The following is a 19,974-nucleotide window of genomic DNA, read 5'->3' as shown; positions in this document are numbered from 1 at the left end:
TTCACGGCTTACTCATGATCCGCCTACAGCCTGGCCTCTGGTCACCCCCACCACCCCCCACTCTTCTCAGCCCCTTGCAACTTCCAGAATTTTGCAGTAATTGGAGTGATACACAAAAGCAGGGAGTGTGATTACACTTCACAATTTGCCTTGTTGATAATTTAATAATTTTTCACTGTTTTATAAATTCTCTGAGAGATACCTCATTACCTGTATTGTAGAGGAATTGATCACACTGTCAAACCCTTTATTGATTTTATGTTGCTGTTCAGTTTCTACATGACTTCACTGTGTTCTCTAGAGTAGCACAAAGCTTTCAGAAAAAAAAAACAAAACAAAAACAGACAGCATAATATTTTAAAAAACAAAGACTATTTTTTAAGACACGTGTTTGATCACAAACCCATTTGCTTTGTTTTGGGGGATTTTAAGCATGCACATGTGTTTATGATTACAGTTTAAAAACTGGTGTATCACAGTAGGGGAAATCAAAATAATTCAAAGTTGATACAAGCTTGTGTAATTGATTTAAAATGCAGTGAGAGATTTGTTGCTCCAGCTTCAGTCCCCACGCATACAGATCTGTTTCAGTCTGCAAAGAAACACATACACATTTTCAGCTTGTTTCATTAGTTTCGTTATCTAAAACCTTTATGATTTTTAAACCTTTACTACCTCTAACATTCAGTGTCATAGACGACTCTGCTGCCCCCAGTTTGTTCTCTATGATGACTTTGTATTCTCCATTGTCTTTGGGTCCCACCTGCAGTATGAGCATGGAGCAGACTCCGCATGTGTTTGTGATGTAGTAGTTGGTGTTGGTGTTGAGGCTGATATTGTTGCGGTACCATGTCACACGTGGAGCAGGATCACCTTTTACTGCACAGGTCATGTAGCATTCGTACCCTTGAGGAGCCGTGCGCCTCTTCAGGGGGACAATAAATGCTGGAGGTGACTCGAAGTCCAAGGATTTAATCTGAGGCATGTTTACTTTGAACTTCCCTGGAAAGATAAAGAAATATGTTTAGTTTACTGTCATATCAAAAGGTGATTAAGTCCAAGAAGTGGCCTGGAAAAACTCATTTTCCTCAGTAATCACAAAATTACAAATGGTTGAAATAAGATTCAAAGGCTCAAAATCCTGTTTGGGTTTGTTGCTGTTTTTCTATGATCTGATATTTAACAAAGAAGCTTTAATCTTCCATGATTTTATTTTTCAGGAATAAGCTCCAGCAGATCTATTCAGCTGAGCAAGAGAAAATGTGCTTAAGCTGTAGCTTAAACCTCTGTTTCTTGAAGATATTGCACCTGCATGAAAGGCTTTTTCCAGTTCTAACTTACTAAAACTCAGCATCAGTCAGAATTTAAGAACATCAGGGATGAGAAGTACAATGTCTTCAAGAGCCAAAAAAAGCCCAGTTGTCTTTGATTGAAGCACCTATAATTTAGCAAATGTAGTCCAGGAGCACTTCTCATATGCTTTGTGGTTTAGAGTTCATGACCCTGATAATGAATGGAAGATAATGAAAGCTACATACAGCATTATATTATTAGTTTGATTGGTCTTCATCTGTTAAACAAGTAGGTCGAATGTTAATATTTTTTTTGAAAAGGAACAAGTATTTCCTGAAGCTGCTTTCTGTTACAGATGCTGTTTTACAGATTTTGCCTTAAAGGTCTTGTGCTATAAGTATATTAATATTAATTTCAACCTAAATCTGTACTATTTAATACAGAACATGCTTCGAGTGATCCAACCTCAAGTTAACAGCTTCACACCTAACATTAAAATGCCTCTAGAGCCAACACTTCTAAGTAGACGTCTCTTCCCACTTCACCATGCAAATTAACATATGTATACTATCTGATGGCAATGGTACAATATAAGGATTTCTCTTGGAATTTTTTGTACCTAGATTACTGAACACAAAGGATGACAAATGAACAAGTTGGTACTTCATAGACATATTCACATAGGGCCACGGAACCCATACCCTCTTCTAATGGATCTGTTGGGGAGCTGTTTTGTTCGAAATCTCACCTCAGTTCAATGAAGTATCAACAAGTGTAGGTGTGCAGTGTGTGAGCCATCATTCCTGTTGTCCTTTACCATGATTTACCTTCTGGCATGCCACCTGCTGTCTTGGATGTGTGTGTTTGAGTTTTAAAATCCTTGTGATCAAAGTTTGTTGTGAATGGATCCAAGAGCACATGTCAACTGCAACACACCTTTAAAAGTCAGCCTTGCTGTTTTTTCTCAGCTGACCTGCACTGTTGCCTACGTACCTTCTGTTTTCTCTTAAAATCCCTGAGATTTTGCACAAGACTTATTATCATTTCATGATGACAGTCTTGATTATTTACCTTGATAGGGAACACGTTTTTCATGGCGTTTGAAAAAATATGAATATTTGTTTATAAATAAATGCCTCTAAAATTGTTATTTTAGATTGTAAACTACAATTTACTGTTAGTGAAACTGCAGATTGAGAACAGAGTTTTGCACAAACCTTTTTCCTTTTTGATTGCGAACATCGGGGACTCGGACGGTGCTGAAAGCCCCATATCATTTTTAGCAAACACTCTGAAGTTATATTCCCGTCCAGGCAGAATATTGACAATCGTGAACTTATTGTTAAAAAGGTTGTCTGCTGCTATCCTCCAAGTGCGTTTAAAGGAGTCACGCTTGGATACCATGTAGTGTAGCCTATCATCTCTCTTCTCATCTGGAGAGGGAGTCCAGGTGAGGGTCACTGTTCCTGGGATGTTCTGATCCAGTTCCACAGGACCTGGAGGCTTAGGATCATCTAGAAAAAGAGAAAAAGAGAAATACAGATTACTGCCATTGCAATTTTTGGATACTGATTTTCAAACTGAATTCCAGCTTTCATAATCCAGAAATGTAAGGGTTGGACTTCAGTAGGAATATTTTAGGCTTCTCAGACTTATTGTTAACCCTGTAATGACAACAGAGTGACAGCTGCAGACAGATGTTATAGTGAGTTAGGTTGTGTGGAAAAAATAGAAAAAGAAAAACTATTTTGAAACTGTGAAAGCTGGGAAGGCTAATTTAATTTTAAAGTGCTAACTCAGAAATGTCACAAAACTGCTAGATTAGCTAAGTCTTAGTCATTAAACATTGTCAAATAGCTACCCACTATAGTTTTTATTTAAAGTGGAAATTGATTTCTTATTCAAAAATTAGTGACATGTATAGAATTTAAACTTAAACGTTGAACTTTGTGGACATGTCCATGTGGTGTGTTTTATATTACAAAATACTCAAACCAGTTTAGGTACAGGTTCATTGGTTAAATTGCTTGTTTACACAAATAGCTAATAGGCCAGTCTCAACGCAGCACTTAATGCATTTAATCATATAGACAAAGTAAAGATGACATCAAGTGTCAGAATGGAGAACAGAGGGGATTTGAGGTTGCTGGTGACGGATAGTGTGGTCTGAGTACCAATTTGGAAAAGGGGTGATCTACTGGGTCTTTTACACACAGCCACATGTGGGTTTAGAGAGAAACAGTAGCTCAAGTAATCCCAGGTTGCAGCCAAGGTATGCAGAATATCATCTCTGAACAGACAAGATATATAACATTGAAGCAGATGGGAGATCAAGTCTGCTGCAACTGCGTGATGGTGTCATGTCAATACTGGCCAGAATTTCAGAAGAATGTTTCTAACACCTTGTTGATTCTATGCCATGAAGAATTAAGAGAGAAGATAGAAGTTGGTCTAACCCAGTACAAGCAAGGTGAACCTAATAAAGTGATGAGTAATTGTGTAACACAAGCAAAATCAGCTGTCAGCATTTTGACTAATGAATTCTGCTTCCAAGTAGGACTGGCAGAAGCATGACAGGAACAGTGTCCATAATCAGACACCATTTTTAATGTTAAGACTGAGTTTTTCTCATGTGCATTTCACAGTTTTACAACTGAAATGAAAAAATCTTACTGAAATGTTTTTGAATTCTTTCTTACAGGCAGTTATAATTAGTCACTTTGAAAACTGGCATTCACCTGTAACTCTGATTTCAACATTGAAGCTTTCCTGGCCGACAATGTTCTTTACAGTGATGGTGTAGATGCCGCTATCTGACCTCTCGGATGTGGGAATTAAAAGTTGAGAACCTTTATCAGAGTTTGTAATGGTTACATGTTTGGCCACAGGAACGCCATCCTTTATCCAGGTAATGTCAGGTAACGGGGAGGCCTGCAAACAATAAAAAATTATCTAACAATAACAATTCAGACAATGTGGCTTTAAATGCTTGAACAAAGTAAAACATCTAATCAACCAGTCAAGAGGAAAAGCTGTGAAACAAAAAGCACCTCAAAGTTGATGTTGAGACGAACAGTGTTTCCAGATCTCACCACCATAAGGGTCTTCATGTTGCGTCCTTTAAACTTTGGCTTCACTGTGGATTCAATGTAGAATGAATTACTTATCTTATTTTTTTACAGGTTAGCAAACAATCTGATAGTTTAACATTATTGTGTTTTATTCCATGTTTTACTATTGTTTTTACTGGTCTGCATATGGGCAAATAAAATATTTTGCAAAGCTGATAAAGGCCTGAGAATGGGACATTAACTTTCATGTCACACGAGTGTTGATTGACTGTTTGCTCACTGGTTGCACCAGCTGTCCAATATCACATTGCTGCTCCTGCACTCTGTGACTGGGGTCTTTTTGTATCCCACAGAGTTGCTCATTCATGAACCACAGGGTGGCATGACCAAATTAACAGTCTCAGTAGCTCCATATAAACACAGGCAAGGCTGTCTACATCATTGATGCATGTAAAAGTCTCGTTAAAAAAAAATCAACATAAACAAGTCAATTTGATATTTAACAGTGATACTTGAATTGCAGTGATGGGCAGAATTGTGTATTTGACATTTTTGCATTGTCAAAAATTATTTGAAATCTTTTCTGTCATTACTTGATACTACTATAACACTGACTCAAAGATCCACTTTTATTAAACTTTCTGCTGTTGGACATTTTACACAAAAATAAAGACATAAAACTGATTTCCAGGGAATACTAGGCAGGGTGCTACATAATATTTTTGTCAACTCTTTGTGGTTGTTTAGGAGTAAGAAATATTTACTTCTACTGAACCAACTTGTTTAAGACCATTGGCCATAGGAGCAAAATCATTTTTAACCCATTTACATTTTTATTGCAGGCCAACAAACTTGATTCCTTACCTGGAGGCGGCATGGCAATTACATAATTGTCAAGGCTGCACGGTTCTCCATCACCTCCATAATTTGTGGCAATTACTCTCACCCAGTATGTGGCCATCGCCTTGAGGCCAATAACAGTGTAGGAAGTCAGAGTAATTGGGATGGCATTACATCGGGTCCATTCAAGGCTCTCTATTGGTCTGATCTCCACATAGTACCCTTGGGCTTCATCTTCTACACCTTTTACTTCCTTAGGTTTGATCCAAGCCAGCGAAAATGTAGTGTAACTTGATGATGTTAATTTAAGATCTGTCACTTTTCCTGGTGGTTCTGAAAATGAATAGTAAATGGAACAGTGCGGCTTTTATATTGCAGGAAGCTAAAGATGCAATTATGTTCCCTTTATATTATTAGCTCTGGTTTTTTATGAGCTTATAAAACTGAGTCAAAATGCAGGAACTCTTTGTGTTTATGGCTCACTCATTGGATTTCTTGCAGTAACTGCGTCACAGGGAATACTGGGATCTCCTGCACCAGACAGATTGATAGCAGAAACTCTGAACTGATATGCTGCACCTTCAAAGACATCTTTCACAGCATACTTTGTGTCTGCAAGAAAAGGAAGAAGTAGCTGTGATATAACTATAACTCTCTCCACTTGTAGTTATATGTATCTATTTTCACCACATGGCACATGCTTTTTATTCCTGCAGCTTCATACCTGCAACTGGCCCATTTTGGTTTACAAGGCTCCAGTAATTCGTGCCTATCTTGTTCTTTTCCAAATTGTATCCAACTATTTTGGTCCCTCCAGTGTCACATGGAGGACACCATGACAGGTTGATGCAGTCCTTATAGGCACTGACTACTTTGGGTGTTGTTGGTGGTCCAGGATAACCTGTTGGGGGAAGGTAACATAGAAAATTAAAAGTGAAACTCTGTCATGCTGCATTGACTCTTTACTCTGTTGTTAGATTTATTATATCCAAAACTTAAAACTTAACTTTATTGGAGTCCATTAAATGTTTTAGTTTCACAAAGGTTTTTAGTAGCTGTTCAACCAACATGTTCAACCGACAGCTCCACAGATCTGACTCCTCAGGCCCCTAAACTCTGAGCCAACTATATTTCAGTATATGGAGATGGCTTCCAGTAAATTAATGGACTTAAACTGGACTTAACTTTCACTAAATTAAACTTAATCGCCTCCAATAATTTGTTTCTGAAAAAATTTTAAGGTGATAGGTAAATAATGTAACTTAATTTTCACATTTAAACCACGAGGCCAAGAAGTTGGACCCTTCTTTGTTAGCCCCAACTTAAGACGTACGTAATACACCAGCTGGTATGTCCTCTGTCTGCAGGTAATCACTGACACCCTCTCCATTTTTGGCTCTGATGCGGTAGCAGTATCTCCTTCCAGGGTCCACATCTGAATCTTTGTAGGTTGGTTTGCCAGGGATCTCACCAATATTTATCCATTTATTTCGCCCCAGTTGCTGCCGTTCTATAATATAGTTTGTGATTGGTGAACCACCATTATCTTTTGGTGGTTTCCATTTAAATTCAACAGATGTTACAGCACTTTCTATGATGTCCACAGGGCATTGCGGAGGTGTTGGTTTGTCTGTTAACAAGAGAAGGAATCACACTGTGAATGAAACAAAAAGCATTTATATTTTTACATTCACTACATTGTATACAATGCAAGAGGTAAATTTGACTTACCCAGTACAACAAGTTTTGAAACAGCTTCTATTGTTCCAAATTCATTTTTTAGTTTTATTTTAACCTCTCCACTGTCTTTCCTTTGACACTTCGTGAGGCGTAGCTGGCTTTCAGTATCTGATGTCTCAATCTTCACATTGATGCCAGGCAAAAGCTCGTCATCATCTTTGTACCACTGTATGTTCATTGGGGCTCCACCAGAGTAAGGCAGCTTCCATTGGGCGTTTTCACCTGCCTTTACAATGACTGCATTTTTGAAATTTCCCAAAGCATCAAGGTCAAGTTTTGGTGGGTCTGTAGTGTCGGAAAAAAGAAAAGCTTTGTTCAAAAGCCTAAACCATTTTCAACATCATGTGATAAATCATTGGCACATATTTCAAAGTTTCTAATAAGTTCTGACCATGAACGTCAAGTGATGCCTCTGATTTTCGTCCTTCAGCTTCAAAGCGGTAAACAGCTGCATCGTCTTTATTACAGCAGTCAATAGTCATGCTGTGACACGATCCATCTTTTATGATATTTACCCCCTCCTGATTGGTTAACTTGTCAAATAAGAAGATTCAAAAAGTATTGCCAGAAAAGATTGTTGGAAAATGGGAGGTTTATCTTGTTTTCCCAGACATAGCTAACTTACCAGCTTCCCATTTTTATACCAGCATCCTTCTGAAGTCTCACTGCTCAGTTTGCAGGACAGCTCTACTCGTTCACCAACATTGACGACCGTATCTGAGAGCCCACTGACAAAGCGAACGCCCTTCTCTGCATGTGGAAACACAACAGTAGTTAAACTTATATGGCTTCATGACGCGTGTTATATCGATTTAATTTTTTTTAGATCCTCCCTTGTCCAAACGAAGGTATAAACAATGCCCACCATGACTGTACAAATCTAGGATGTTACAGTCCGTCTTGACTGCAGTTTTATCACTTTAGTATTACAGCATGTCTCTCTCTAGTGGTCAGCATGTAGGACTGCAGAATTTCATTTTCTGTTCTGTCAGTGTCTGCTCCTTAGATGTTTATTTATTTATTTATTTTTTGCTTGATGCATGCTAATGAGTTGACCCTACTTAAACAGAATAACATCTTTTCCATGACCATGGGATATGTTTTTCATCATGGTTGTTTAATAAATGAGAAGCTACTTATTGCATTAGTTGGGGTTAAAGAACTTGTTGAAAGCTGAAAGATAATCGCCCATGCAGTGATTATCCAATAGAAAATGCGCACTAACGACATCAACACACAGAAATGTGGGAGTAATTTGCCATTTTGGGTGTACCTGCAACCAGTTTTCATCAGTTCAATATTGGTTCTCATCTTCTCTGCCTTATTCAGAATTTTCTGAAGAGTATTGAAATACTCGTCAGACGCAAATAGTACTACAATGTGCAGGTAAGACATCACTTTCCTCCACCAGATTGTGAACTCCAAGGACTGATGACTGGTATCAGATGTTTCAGAGTAGATCAGAGCCAGCAATATATTTTTGGATATTTTATTCTTCTTGTAATAAATTACTATACTAGTTCATATATTTGCTTTCGTTCATATTTTTACTGCTCCTTTTGCTCAAAGATTAAATTAGTTAGTCCTATATGATTAGACATATGTCTTTTCCTTTTATGCCCAGAATTTATTATCAGAAATTAATCCACACAGATCATCAGTTATGTGAGTCAGATAGATTTGATTTCAGAATCAAAAATAGTTTGGATTTCAAAATATCAGAACATATAATTGATGGCGTGGTTGCAGCTGCTGTAGACTTGGATATTTTAATCCCTCCATTTGTTAAATGGCTGCATGAACATTTATTGATTGGTAGTTTTTAAACCCATGGCCAGTGTAGGAACTCACACCAAACACAACGTAAACACCGACACTGAGACTAAAACAGGGGGGCAACACATCTAAACCTGAACTTCACTTGTTCAGGAGATTGTAGCGTTTTAAGTTATTAACAATTAGTGTTATAACACAATTTACTAATGAGAAACCTGAAAGTTTGATGGAAATAATAGCTGGGTGCCTCCATAATGGCAGAGAAAACAGCAATGATGTGCCATGTACATTTTCTATAGCAAGCTCATACCTAGTTAAATCCATTTTTTATTTATTTTCTTGCCAGGCAGTGTATTTTACTGTAGATTGGCCCCACACATTAGAGTATATAGAGAGTTTTACCTACGACAGTGTCCGGAACCAAAGGACCAGCTCGCGATCGTTTCTTTTTCTTATCGTCTGTTGCATTTTTATCACCTCCATCATCCAATATGTTCTTATTCTTGCCATCTCCATCATCCTGGTCTCCATCTTTCCCTGAATTCTCAGAGCCCACACCACCACTGCCATCACCAAAACCATCTCCCCCATCTCCTCCAGTTTTTCCAGCTCCTCCGTTTGTCCCATCCCCTTGTACAGCACTGGCTCCTTCATGTGCAACATCATTTCCAGCTTCTGCATCTTTTGCCGTGCCCACATCTTGTCTCTCCTTTTGAAGCTTCTGCTTATTTTCCAGCTGTAGTTTAGACTTGTCATCTTGATCAGTTTTAGTTTCCTTTCGACCATGTGGATCAGCTATAACAGATATATACTGAGAATTATTCATTAATTTTGGTCAAAACATTTTTTTTTTTTTTATGACAAAGATCTTATCCCACAGCCAACCACTGAAGTTAGATTGATATTCTACATATAAAAAACAAAAATGTCCCACCTTCCACTTTCAGAGAAGCGCTGCTGGAGGTAATGCCAGCAATGGCGTAATATGCTCCATTATCTGCTATTTGACAGTTTTTAACTCTCAGCGTGTGAGTTACTTTGTCCTCTGAGACGGTGATCTCGTATTTGTCTCCGTGTTCGAGAGATGAGTCCACTTTTGACCAAACAATTCTGTTGAGGGGTGTCGACAAGACACACTGAAAGACGGCATCTTCACTTTCAGTGACTTTAATATCCTTGATCATAGCTGCAAACTCCACATCAGGCACTGAAAGAGCAGAGGAATGTCATTTTTTGATTCATTCGACATACGTTGCCATATCAACTTTAAATACAAAAATTCTGTTGAACTGCTTTGCAGTAGTACTTACCTTGAAAGTCAGTAGTAAGAATGTTTGTCTCTTCAACATCAACCTGATATAATCCAGCATCTTCTTTCTGAGGGTCGTTGATACTAAAAACATAGTTTGTCCCTGTTTTCTTAAGGCTATGTTTTGAGTTTTCATCATCATCATATGGAACCGATGCTCCATCCTTGATTAACAAAAATAATAAGATTAGGTATTTCTTTACGTTATTTTTTTTAATCTGCATTTATTTTTGGACATTTGGATATAGAAAGTTTTTTTTTTTTTACCTTGTATACATTAATTGCACTGTTGTGATCCAGGAGTGTCATGTCAAAGCTAAATTCAGCTCTTCCACTTGGTTTCACTTCAATTTGTTTCATATTCTCCAGATTCTCTACAACCTACAAAAAAAGATAATTTTTCTCTTAACTTCATCATTTAAAAAACTGTATTTTATTTATTTATTTTTTTTAACCACCAGCAGCCTTCAGCATTGCTTGTCTTCTTGTTCATCATGTTCTCATTACCTTTGAAATAATCTAATATGTTTAAGTTCCATTGAGGATGAGAAGCAGCCTTTTCATTTTGCTCATAGTCACATTTTAAATGTCTTAATTTTACATGTTGTTTTCTGAATAAGTAACGAAATGCAGAGGAAGCCTTCCTGTAACAATGCTGTTGATCAGCAACATGGATAAGTGATAATGAACCTTTGTCCCATGTTGATTCAATAGACATCTGAATTGGAAACCTTAGCGTCCTACTATACTTCTTGTTATTACCAATATTAGCAGTGAATTTATAGGAGGATAACATTTTCTTTTCAATCACGTAAATGAAACAATCCAAGAGTCAGTGGTCCAAATGATCTGATGATGTAAAAAAAATAAACAAATAAAAATGAAAAAAATACAAAAATAAAGATGCTGTTAGAGTAGCCTTTATAGTGTATCACAGTGAAATCGTAATAAATATATTATCATTTTTTCTGTGGATTTTTCTTTTCTCGCTGACAATGGAGTGTCTCCAGTGACTGGGACACTGATTAGTTCTGAATTTCGTTGGAATATGCACAAATATTCATGCATTATCTTTTCAAAGATACAAACCCTTTGTGAGAGCAGCTCATCTTGTTAGGATGAAACTAGCATGTTTTGTTGTGTGCTAAATAAGACTTAATGAAGAGGAAGGTAATACAATTTTTGTTTGAAGTTCAGTTCCAGTCTAAAAACATTTTCAGAAGATGTCAGTTTTTGTCCCTTTCGCATCTCTTTTTGCTGGATTAAAATACACAATTCGAAATTTTTTTGTGCCTAAGTTTAAAACTTTCACTAGTACCTTTGCCTGTTCTTCCACCCTCTCCTTTTCCATCTGTTTTAGTTTCTTCAACATCCAGCGGAAATCAGTCACTCCAAACTCCAAGCAAATTCTTTCATAGTCCTTTCTTGGTGCACTGAGAAGCAGTTCCCAGAGTTTAGGATCGATTTCTCCCTCCTTCTTGGGTGGCAGTTGCTTTTTTCTTTTGACAACAGTTCTGAAAAGAGATGAACAACATAGTATTTTCTTTTGTGTGTACTACAGAATACAATCTAACTGACTCTAACTTACGTTTTCTTGAGCATTTTTCTGAAATCCTGTGATCCCTGTCCATTATCTGAAAGAGGAGAAAAAAGCTGAAATGTTGAAACAATTATGCAATCACTGTATTTTAGATTATATGTAAGGTTCTGACTGCAATGTCAGACCTCTTACTATTAACCTCTATCTTCAATCTAACCTGCAGTTACAGAGACTGTGTTTACCATATGGGTGATATTCTTGTATTATTATGATCAGTGTTGTTAAAAAGATCACGTAGAACATCATCGATTTAGTCAGTATTTGATGGAGCATAAATGAGCTCCGTGATTGTTTCTTGATCAATTTCATACCTCCCTGGGGTTTCTTCTTAAAGCCAACTGGATGAAAACAAAAACACCAACAAAGAAAAACAAACAAATAAAAAAACAACAGAACAACAAACATGAATAAATAGTTTGTCCTCCAAGATTAATTTGATTGAACTGCCACAGTTATTTAGTGGTAAATCTCACCTTCAAAAACATTCAGGACGACTGTACAGATAGCTTTTCCGTACTCGTTGGTTGCAAAGCACTTGTAGGTGTCGGCTTGGTCAAGTTGCACACTGGGTATCTAAAAAATATTTACAGGAAGAGCACTTCTGTAACACCAAAAATAAACTTACCACCCAAAAAGAATGAAATTATGTAAATACTGGAGTACTGTGTTGTACTGTAAGAGTAAACACATATTAGCAGCTAATTGTGAAATATATATATATATAGAGTTAAAACTACAATTAATGATATTTTATTAGAGGTAAGTGAGCTCTTATAATTTCCTTTAATTAAATTTAGTAAACAAAAAAGAAAAATTATTTGAGAAGCAGGGGTATTTTGTTTTGTTGGTATATACATGAAGATTAGATGATTATTGTAAAGCTGTATTGTCATTAAAACTTTCCAACACAAGGCTGAACAGCATGCATGGGAGTGCAGGAGAATGGGTTGCTGTAGATTCTGATGTATACACACACTTGCAGATATATTTAGATGATTTGACCTTCTGTACCTTTATTGATGGAGGGGAAAGTGCAGAGAGACATGAGAGCTGGGCAGTAACCCAGTAAATGATCAGGCTGACTGGGATTTAAAGTGGGCATGATTATGCGGTAAACATGCTAACCACGTGACTATCAGGTCATGCCACATATCGTGTTTTACGAGATATTTGTGACAAAAATACGCATGGAACATGTTTTTTTCTTCACCTCAAGAATGTGCTCTTGAGTTCTTTCATCATATCGGATCTTGTAGTTTTCTGGGTCATCCATTTCACCTTTATTGCGACTCCACGTGACAGCTGGCTCTGGCTGTCCATTCACCATAGCTTTGAAAAATGCTTTTTTACCTTAAAATAAAAACAGTGAAAGGCGCAATACAGTGATACAGACAATGGTTGTGTATTGTTATATTAGATTTTCTTTAAAAATAATGTTTTTTTTTTTTGTTATTGTGGGAACTTTTTCCTACCCTCTTGAACAGTCACAGGCATCGGTTTCCGGGTGAAGTCAGGCGTTGCCTGTCCTAAAGGAAGCTGCTCAACAAACTGGTTGATCATAACCCCAGGAACTCTAGACCGCTTCTTGATGACCACTGTTAAGAACAGAAAAAGTGTACAATTAGGCAGATATTTATTTATGTGTATATGATTGTTATCTTAGACATGAACAGGAAGCCAACATGAATCAACAGAAGTGTGTGTCAGCAGAAAATAGGTTATTTAAATATCCCTGAGCAAGACAAGATACTAGATCAGTTTTAAGTATTTGAAGAAGTTGAGCTCAAGTGAGGATGCAGAATGTATCCACCTAATTCAGGTCCATCTAAATTTTTTATGAAAGCTCCAAAATCTCCCATATTTCTAAACCCCAGTCCTTGTTTGCCACCAGTCCAGTCCAGTCCCCCCCCCTTATCTAATGGAAAAGCTTAATAAATTGCATAAATGATTTTTTTTTTAAATAAATACTACAATTTAACTTCAGTCATGCATTTCTGGAATATTCATCATTTCCTGTATGTTGCAGTTTCACCTCTGAATCTCACAAGAGGTCACTCTTTCCTTTCCTTTTGCTGTCTACATCAGCATCTACAGACCAATGAGACCTACAGTTTCTTCAGCTGTATTGAGATATTTGTAACCTTTTATTTATTTGTCTGTATACATAAAACCAGGCAAAGTTGATTCATGATTATTTTTAATGCAAATTTCCTATAAAGCATGAATGAATGTACTGACAGTTTTTCCCCCCATAAGTAAAATATGGTATTCGTTAATGAGAAAAGAGAAAGAGGGGTGACACATTTCATAGCTTAAATATACAAGGAGGCAGTTAACACACTGTTTAACCAACAGCCGTCAGGATCACAAGCATCAACCCTCCATCTGTTATATATGAGCATTATAGCTCATATTGAGTCAGAGTTACTTCTCTAGGGCTTGTATATTTGGTATGAGTTACTGCTGCTTTGTATGAATAGGTCAAACTCCTAATTATCATCCACTCCTGCTGTGTGCAGTCAAATCTGCCAGCAAACCTTTGTTCTCCTGTGCCTCATCATTTCCCCATCTAGTACTTAGTTCACAGGCACAAAATCCCAGGCAAACACATGCAAGAAAGTAGGTCTTTATGCTTAAGAATACAGAAATAAAACACCATCACAGATTTAATAAAAGCCATTTGATTTGCTACAAATCAGATTTTCATTTTCTCAGACATGCAGCAACGTCAGGGCCTAACTTCATTCTGTCCTCAGTGAGTCACTTTTAGATTATTCATTTTGCATAATTGTTTTTCCAGCAGCCGTACTGCAGCTTGAAGGCATGTATTGAATATTCATCAAAATGTATGTGTCATCTCTCAAGGGGCAGGTTTATGTTCTTATATCATCTGAATGCAGGCAGGATTCTTGTTCCATTCCTGAAGCATTGATTCACGCATAATCCAAGTCTGTTAGGATAGCAGTGTATGGTTTCTCTCTGCATACCAATTGCTCCTGGAAGAAGTGTTGGATATAAGGAGCAGCAAATTCCAGATTATCTTACGTAAGGATTTGTTGACTGTAAAAGCAGATAACACAGTCATAAACTAATCCGAACCTCCTCTTTTGCTTTTAGAATGTGTTTAATTGATTTCAGATAATTTGGAGTAATGTTTCTTGAAAGTTGAAAATTAAATGGTACTGTTCATGTTCATCATAAAATCAATATCACTGGAGCATTTAGAATTTGAAAAGCCAATTAAAAAAAAATAAAAAAATAATAATAATATAGATGCTGTTACAAATCCTTTCATAGACAGATAAAAAGTTTTATCACCTGATCTTTTAAAAGTCTTTAAAAGTGGTTATAGTTCTCATTCTTGGTATAGAAAGGCCTTCGGGTATTACTATTTCTTACAATGCTGAAGTTGAAAAAAAAAAAAAAAAATTCCTCTTTCAAGGGCATCATGTTTTCTTGGAAATATTACTTCAATACATGTACCATTAAGTTTCATTGTAGTACGTTTTTCATCCCTTTAACCACCATTGCACTTTAACAATGTCACAGATTCTGCCTTTTTAAACAAGTAATAATAAGAATGTGAAAGGTCTCTCCTCTCTTTAGACCGAAGGACATAATGTTTCTAGGTAGAAAAAGGATTGTCAGATTTTAATTCATTCCAAACAGAACTACCTTCAACTTTACTTCAGTATAATAAAGTTGTTTAAATGCAAGAAAAGCAGCAGTTTCTAAATCATATTCATATGTGTCTGTTTACATAACAAGGTTTTCAACTTGGATCCAGTGATGCACCCCCGTTGATGTTTGTTTTTGTTCTTTTTGGGCTTTTTCTTTTCTCTTTCTCAGAAGTGTTCCTGTGCTCATGTAGGATTTTCCTCTACAGAAAAGTAATTTTTTTTTTATGTGGTGCCACCATTCTTCTCCTAAACCTTCCATAACCCTTTAAAAGCCTTACATGTGAAATATTTATTTGATAATTTAACTTTTAATCAGATCTTCAAAGTAAATCCAACCATTCTTTCGAACAATTAACCATTTACATAATCATCAGAGGGAACCATTTCAAAAATGCACAGTTTTTCACAATTCTTACATTAAGAAAATTCTATAGAAGAATTATTTTATACTTGGTGCAGAGGTCTCAGAAATGCATGCATCAGAAGATACATTCAACATTACAGAGCATACAACAAACCAAAAAAGGCACAAAATCAAGGCTTACCTTTTGGTTCTTCTTGAGGAGTTTTGGAACTCATGGCAGCGTTTTGAGCGTTGTCACTTCAGATATGTAATTGTTGTGTGGCTGAAACAGAAAAATAGAAATGCTACTACAGTTATTTAATTACAGCTGTGTTTGCCTGTGTTGTCAGTATGTATGTTTGTATGATAGAATGGTGTCTGTGTATGTCTGTTTGATTGGAAACTCTTAAACATATCGACAGATTCTCATCAAAGCTTTCACAAACACTTGGACTCAAAATTAAACAGATTAGAATTTGGTTATTAATGAGACCTCACAGAAAATAACTGCCATGTTTCATGTTCTTGGTTTATTTTCTGGTGTCTGTCATGTTTAGTTTCTGTTTAGATCATGTTTGGATTTTTGGTTTTGTCATCTTTAGTTCAATTTGTAGTTTTCCCTCATGTGCTCTGTGTTTTCTGTTCCTGGCTCCATTAGTTCACCTGGTCTAAATATTCATTCACTTCACCTGTTCCTTATTACTCCTTCCGTGTATATATGCTCTTGGTTTTCAGTTTGCTCTTGTCAGATCCTTATATGTTGTCTGGTTTATCCCTGTCGTGTGTGGTTCCCTGTCTTGAGTTTTGGGAAACTCCCCGGTCCCTTGCACAGATTCTGCCTCCTGCCTTGACTGCCTGCAATTGGGTCCTCACCACCTCCGCCATCCATGACGATAACATTTTAGATCATAACTCAAGAATTCCTTTGTTAATCAAAAAATAAATTTAATGCAGATGTCTTATCTGATCTAATAAAGTTTTTAAAGGTCTACTTCACTTCAATGTCATAAAGTTCTCTAATGTTGTTTTGGATGTTAGTACCAAATGCTCTCTAGGTGCCTTTATTTCACATCTGGTAAGATACTATAAGTTTACTGACTTTTTTCCATCAAATTGTCACCCACCTATATGTTATGAGTCAAAATTAATAAATTTAAGCTGTGATTACTCTTAGTTCTTGTGGGATCTGGAGCACCTACCCAATCTGCCCTTATCTTGTCCTGTATGACCAGTTACATTATTTATGTTTATTATTTTCCTCGGATTTGACAAAAAACAAAAAATCTATTCAGCTTAAATGTGGATATTGCTTGAGGATATAGCAGATAACATGGTTTTGTATGCTTTTATAATATTCTGCTTTGAAATAGATTCAGTATATTTGATGTGGGAACTGTGGATACGAAAAGTAAATCTTGATGTTAGTGCGTTTGTATCACTTTTACTTTAAATTTTACTCCATATAGCAGTTAAAGAATATCACACTAAAACAATTAATAAAATAAAATACAACACAGATTAAAAATAAGCTTAATTCGAAAAAAAAAATGCAGTGTTTAAATTAGATGTTTTACATAGGTTGTAGAGCTGTTCTTTTATATATATATTGCAGTTCAATCTGTCAGCTATTTCTTTTTTTTAATTTTTTTGTAATTGTTGATTCAGTAACATGAGCGATGAGTGTCCACCTTTAAGAGGCTGGCATTGATTAGTTTTATATATATATATATATATATATATATAATTTTTCATATTTAAGTAATAAATTGCCGGTAAATAAGGTTGCCAAAGAGTAATAATGTTGATTGTAAAAACATGTTCATAAATTAATATTTTCCTTCTATTTATTTAGATCTTCTTTCTCAGTCAAATGTATAGTCAATGTCACATGATTCAGCTTAGTATCATGAGGTCTCTAGGACACCTAAAACAGGGTTGTGGTGCAGCAACGGTTGAGAAACCATGTTGAAACTTCTCATGTGTCTTCTATGACATCAGTGTGTCAGAGTGGGGATGTCTTGACTCCTGCGTGACTCATGTGGATGGTTTGAGACATGCTAGGACACTGTAAATGGAGAATGTGAAATCCCACCTAGTGGCTCACTCTTTCTAAGTGCCTGTGGAGTCATCTGGCTGTGCCAGCAATTTAACTGCTCAAGATCCAAACATAGAAAAGAGCAAAATGTCTTTGCATCAAAGCGTTAAGCGAGTGCACAATGCGCAGCTTGAGCATTTTCTTTTTTCTGTGTGTTTTACATCCTGGCTTAAAAAGGAGGGAAGCAGGCACGAGCTAGTGTTCAAACAAAAAAATATATAGCTTACACCACTGATATATTATATCAGTGGTGTAAGGAAATGTTTGTGTAACACGAAACCAACAACACATACAGAGCCTGTCCAAACCCAGGAGATCTCCCAGCCCAAGCCTGAGAGACACCCTGAGTGCAGGCTGGTGAAGCTTTTAAGTAGGCTGAGCACACATCAATTCCCAGGTGTAGCTTGTGCCAATCGCCACAGACCTGCAACACATCTCAAAAAAAGTGGTGGTGGGGCCGTCACATTTTCCATGTTGAAAGATTTTTGTCTTATATGAAAACAATCAACATTTTCCTAGCAGTAACCCATGTGAAGAAACTTGACATACTGTCAGCTGCAACTCGCAGTAGACTACTTTTACTTAGTTTATCTTCCGAGTAAAACAAAAGGTATAAAGTTTATAAGCATAAAACTTTTTACATGGGTCTTTAATGTTTTAGCCATAAAAAGGAAGACTAATGAAAATGAAAAATAAATAAATAAATGTTAGCAGTTCACTTTAACATCTACAATCCAGCAGAAAAAACATGAGTCTTTCAGGTGTCATGACCCCTGCACGCTGATTTGTTAGTCACTAAAGCCAGATGTGAAGGTCAGAGCTCTTTGTGAAATGTGACACACTGAGTAAATAAATGTTAACCTATAGGCTGATCTCAGGATATCCATTAAAATGTTTGTTTTATTCAACTTGAAGATTGTAACATCTTATTCAGTTCTTATTCATTGCTATTCAGCACTATGAAGTAATATTTTCAGAGTGCATCCTCTGCCTGTGAGAGCAGCCATCACTGCTAATGCCAATGTAAGTTTGCAAAGAACGTTTTTTTCTGAAGCTTTGTAGAAAGTAGTATTGCTATATCAAAATCTTGTATATATTTGTATATTTGTCTTTTTAATTTCTATAGTAAACGATTAAAATTTCTACAACCTATAGAGCTATATTAAATTTTTTGTAGTACTTTTAAAAGTGGTATTAATCGACCTTGTTACTTTTACCACAGTTTAACTTAGAATGCGAGCATCTGAGATTACAAGGAGAACAGTTCAGAAACCTGAACTGTTTATCAGTCCTAAAATCTTCTTTCCCCCAACCAGTTTAAAGCTTTCTGTTGTGTCACACTTAAATATTCTTGCGGCCGTCCTGATTGTGCTGCGTGTCCAAACCATTCTGCATGATGGGTTAAACTACACCTCCCACTTAAAACATTGTTGTTACTTAATTTATCCTAAAGAAAATTCTGGTACCTCCTGATTCACCACAGAATAAAATAAAAAAAAAAGGCTACTTACTTCCAGTTTCCCACTCAGCCAATCCTCCTTTTGCTTCTACTCTTCTCACTATGCAATATTTCAAATGTGACACGCCTTTTTCTTCGGTGATAAAAGTTTGGAACGCATTAAAAACCTTACATGGGTTGTTGGTAAAAGCCCATATTGCTGCAGTAAAGGTTGGAGGTTCTTCTTATGCATCTCTATGAAAGCGATCACTTTGCAAATGGTTCTGGAAATACATTATGACCCTTCATTCAATCTGCTATAGGTCATATCGAGCCAACATTTTTCTATTATTACTGTTGAGAGTGAAATAAACCCCATCAACAAACTTGCAATAGTATCAAGAATGAAACTGATGATCCTTAACATCATATCAGTAATTACTTGCATTCGTGATGGGCTTAGCTGTACTTATGTTAAGTATCTATGATTTATAGATTAACAATAAACATGTAATACAATTTCTCCACGTATACCCGGTCAGACACCCGACCAAAAGCTGTTTACTGGCAGCTCCACAAGGTCTCCAGTAATCTGACCACTGAAGTAGGGACTTTACTAGTCAATAAACATGAACATGAGACATTTTATAATGGAAAATGATCTCTGATTGAGATTAATGGATTGATGCTGTTCCAATTAGGCTCTTGATGTACCAACGGAAATTCTCACAGCATACCTGTGATATTTGGTGGGCCACCCTGAACTTGTTGTATTATAAAAGGATGGTT

General features: G+C 36.5%; 1 protein-coding gene across 2 annotated transcripts; it reads right to left on the bottom strand.

Moving 5' to 3' along the window:
* Positions 1–268: 268 nt before the first annotated feature.
* LOC121636835 (immunoglobulin-like and fibronectin type III domain-containing protein 1) lies at positions 269–19,298 on the bottom strand. Of its 2 annotated transcripts, XM_041980663.1 has the most exons (24): positions 19,259–19,298; positions 15,855–15,935; positions 13,102–13,224; positions 12,840–12,979; positions 12,103–12,202; positions 11,941–11,967; positions 11,618–11,663; positions 11,348–11,543; positions 10,297–10,410; positions 10,031–10,193; positions 9,655–9,927; positions 9,123–9,515; positions 7,570–7,694; positions 7,336–7,477; positions 6,936–7,229; positions 6,538–6,834; positions 5,929–6,105; positions 5,688–5,816; positions 5,229–5,537; positions 4,344–4,429; positions 4,032–4,224; positions 2,511–2,807; positions 676–1,002; positions 269–592 (listed from the first exon to the last, which is right to left on the bottom strand). In XM_041980663.1, the coding sequence occupies exons 2-24, from the start codon at positions 15,886–15,888 to the stop codon at positions 588–590; spliced, it is 3,990 nt and encodes a 1,329-aa protein (XP_041836597.1). In that variant the 5' UTR covers positions 15,889–15,935; positions 19,259–19,298; the 3' UTR covers positions 269–587. The 2 variants fall into 2 exon arrangements, with proteins under 2 accessions (XP_041836597.1, XP_041836596.1); XM_041980662.1 differs by lacking the exon at positions 19,259–19,298 and having other exon boundaries at positions 15,855–16,150.
* Positions 19,299–19,974: the final 676 nt, after the last annotated feature.

This window comes from Melanotaenia boesemani, chromosome 3 (genome assembly GCF_017639745.1).
Source record: "Melanotaenia boesemani isolate fMelBoe1 chromosome 3, fMelBoe1.pri, whole genome shotgun sequence".
Lineage (NCBI taxonomy): Eukaryota > Metazoa > Chordata > Actinopteri > Atheriniformes > Melanotaeniidae > Melanotaenia > Melanotaenia boesemani.
The sequence above is the reverse complement of the archived record's forward strand: the minus strand, read 5'-3'. Positions and strand labels throughout refer to the sequence as shown.

Excerpts from the sequence above, each read along its gene's own strand:
- LOC121636835 (XM_041980663.1), bottom strand. The coding sequence starts at position 15,888 with ATGAGTTCCAAAACTCCTCAAGAAGAACCAAAAG. Across the intron at positions 12,203-12,839 it reads CTCAAGAGCACATTCTTGAG|ATACCCAGTGTGCAACTTGA; the intron begins GTGAAGAAAAAA and ends AATATTTTTTAG. Across the intron at positions 7,478-7,569 it reads GGTATAAAAATGGGAAGCTG|TTAACCAATCAGGAGGGGGT; the intron begins GTAAGTTAGCTA and ends TTATTTGACAAG.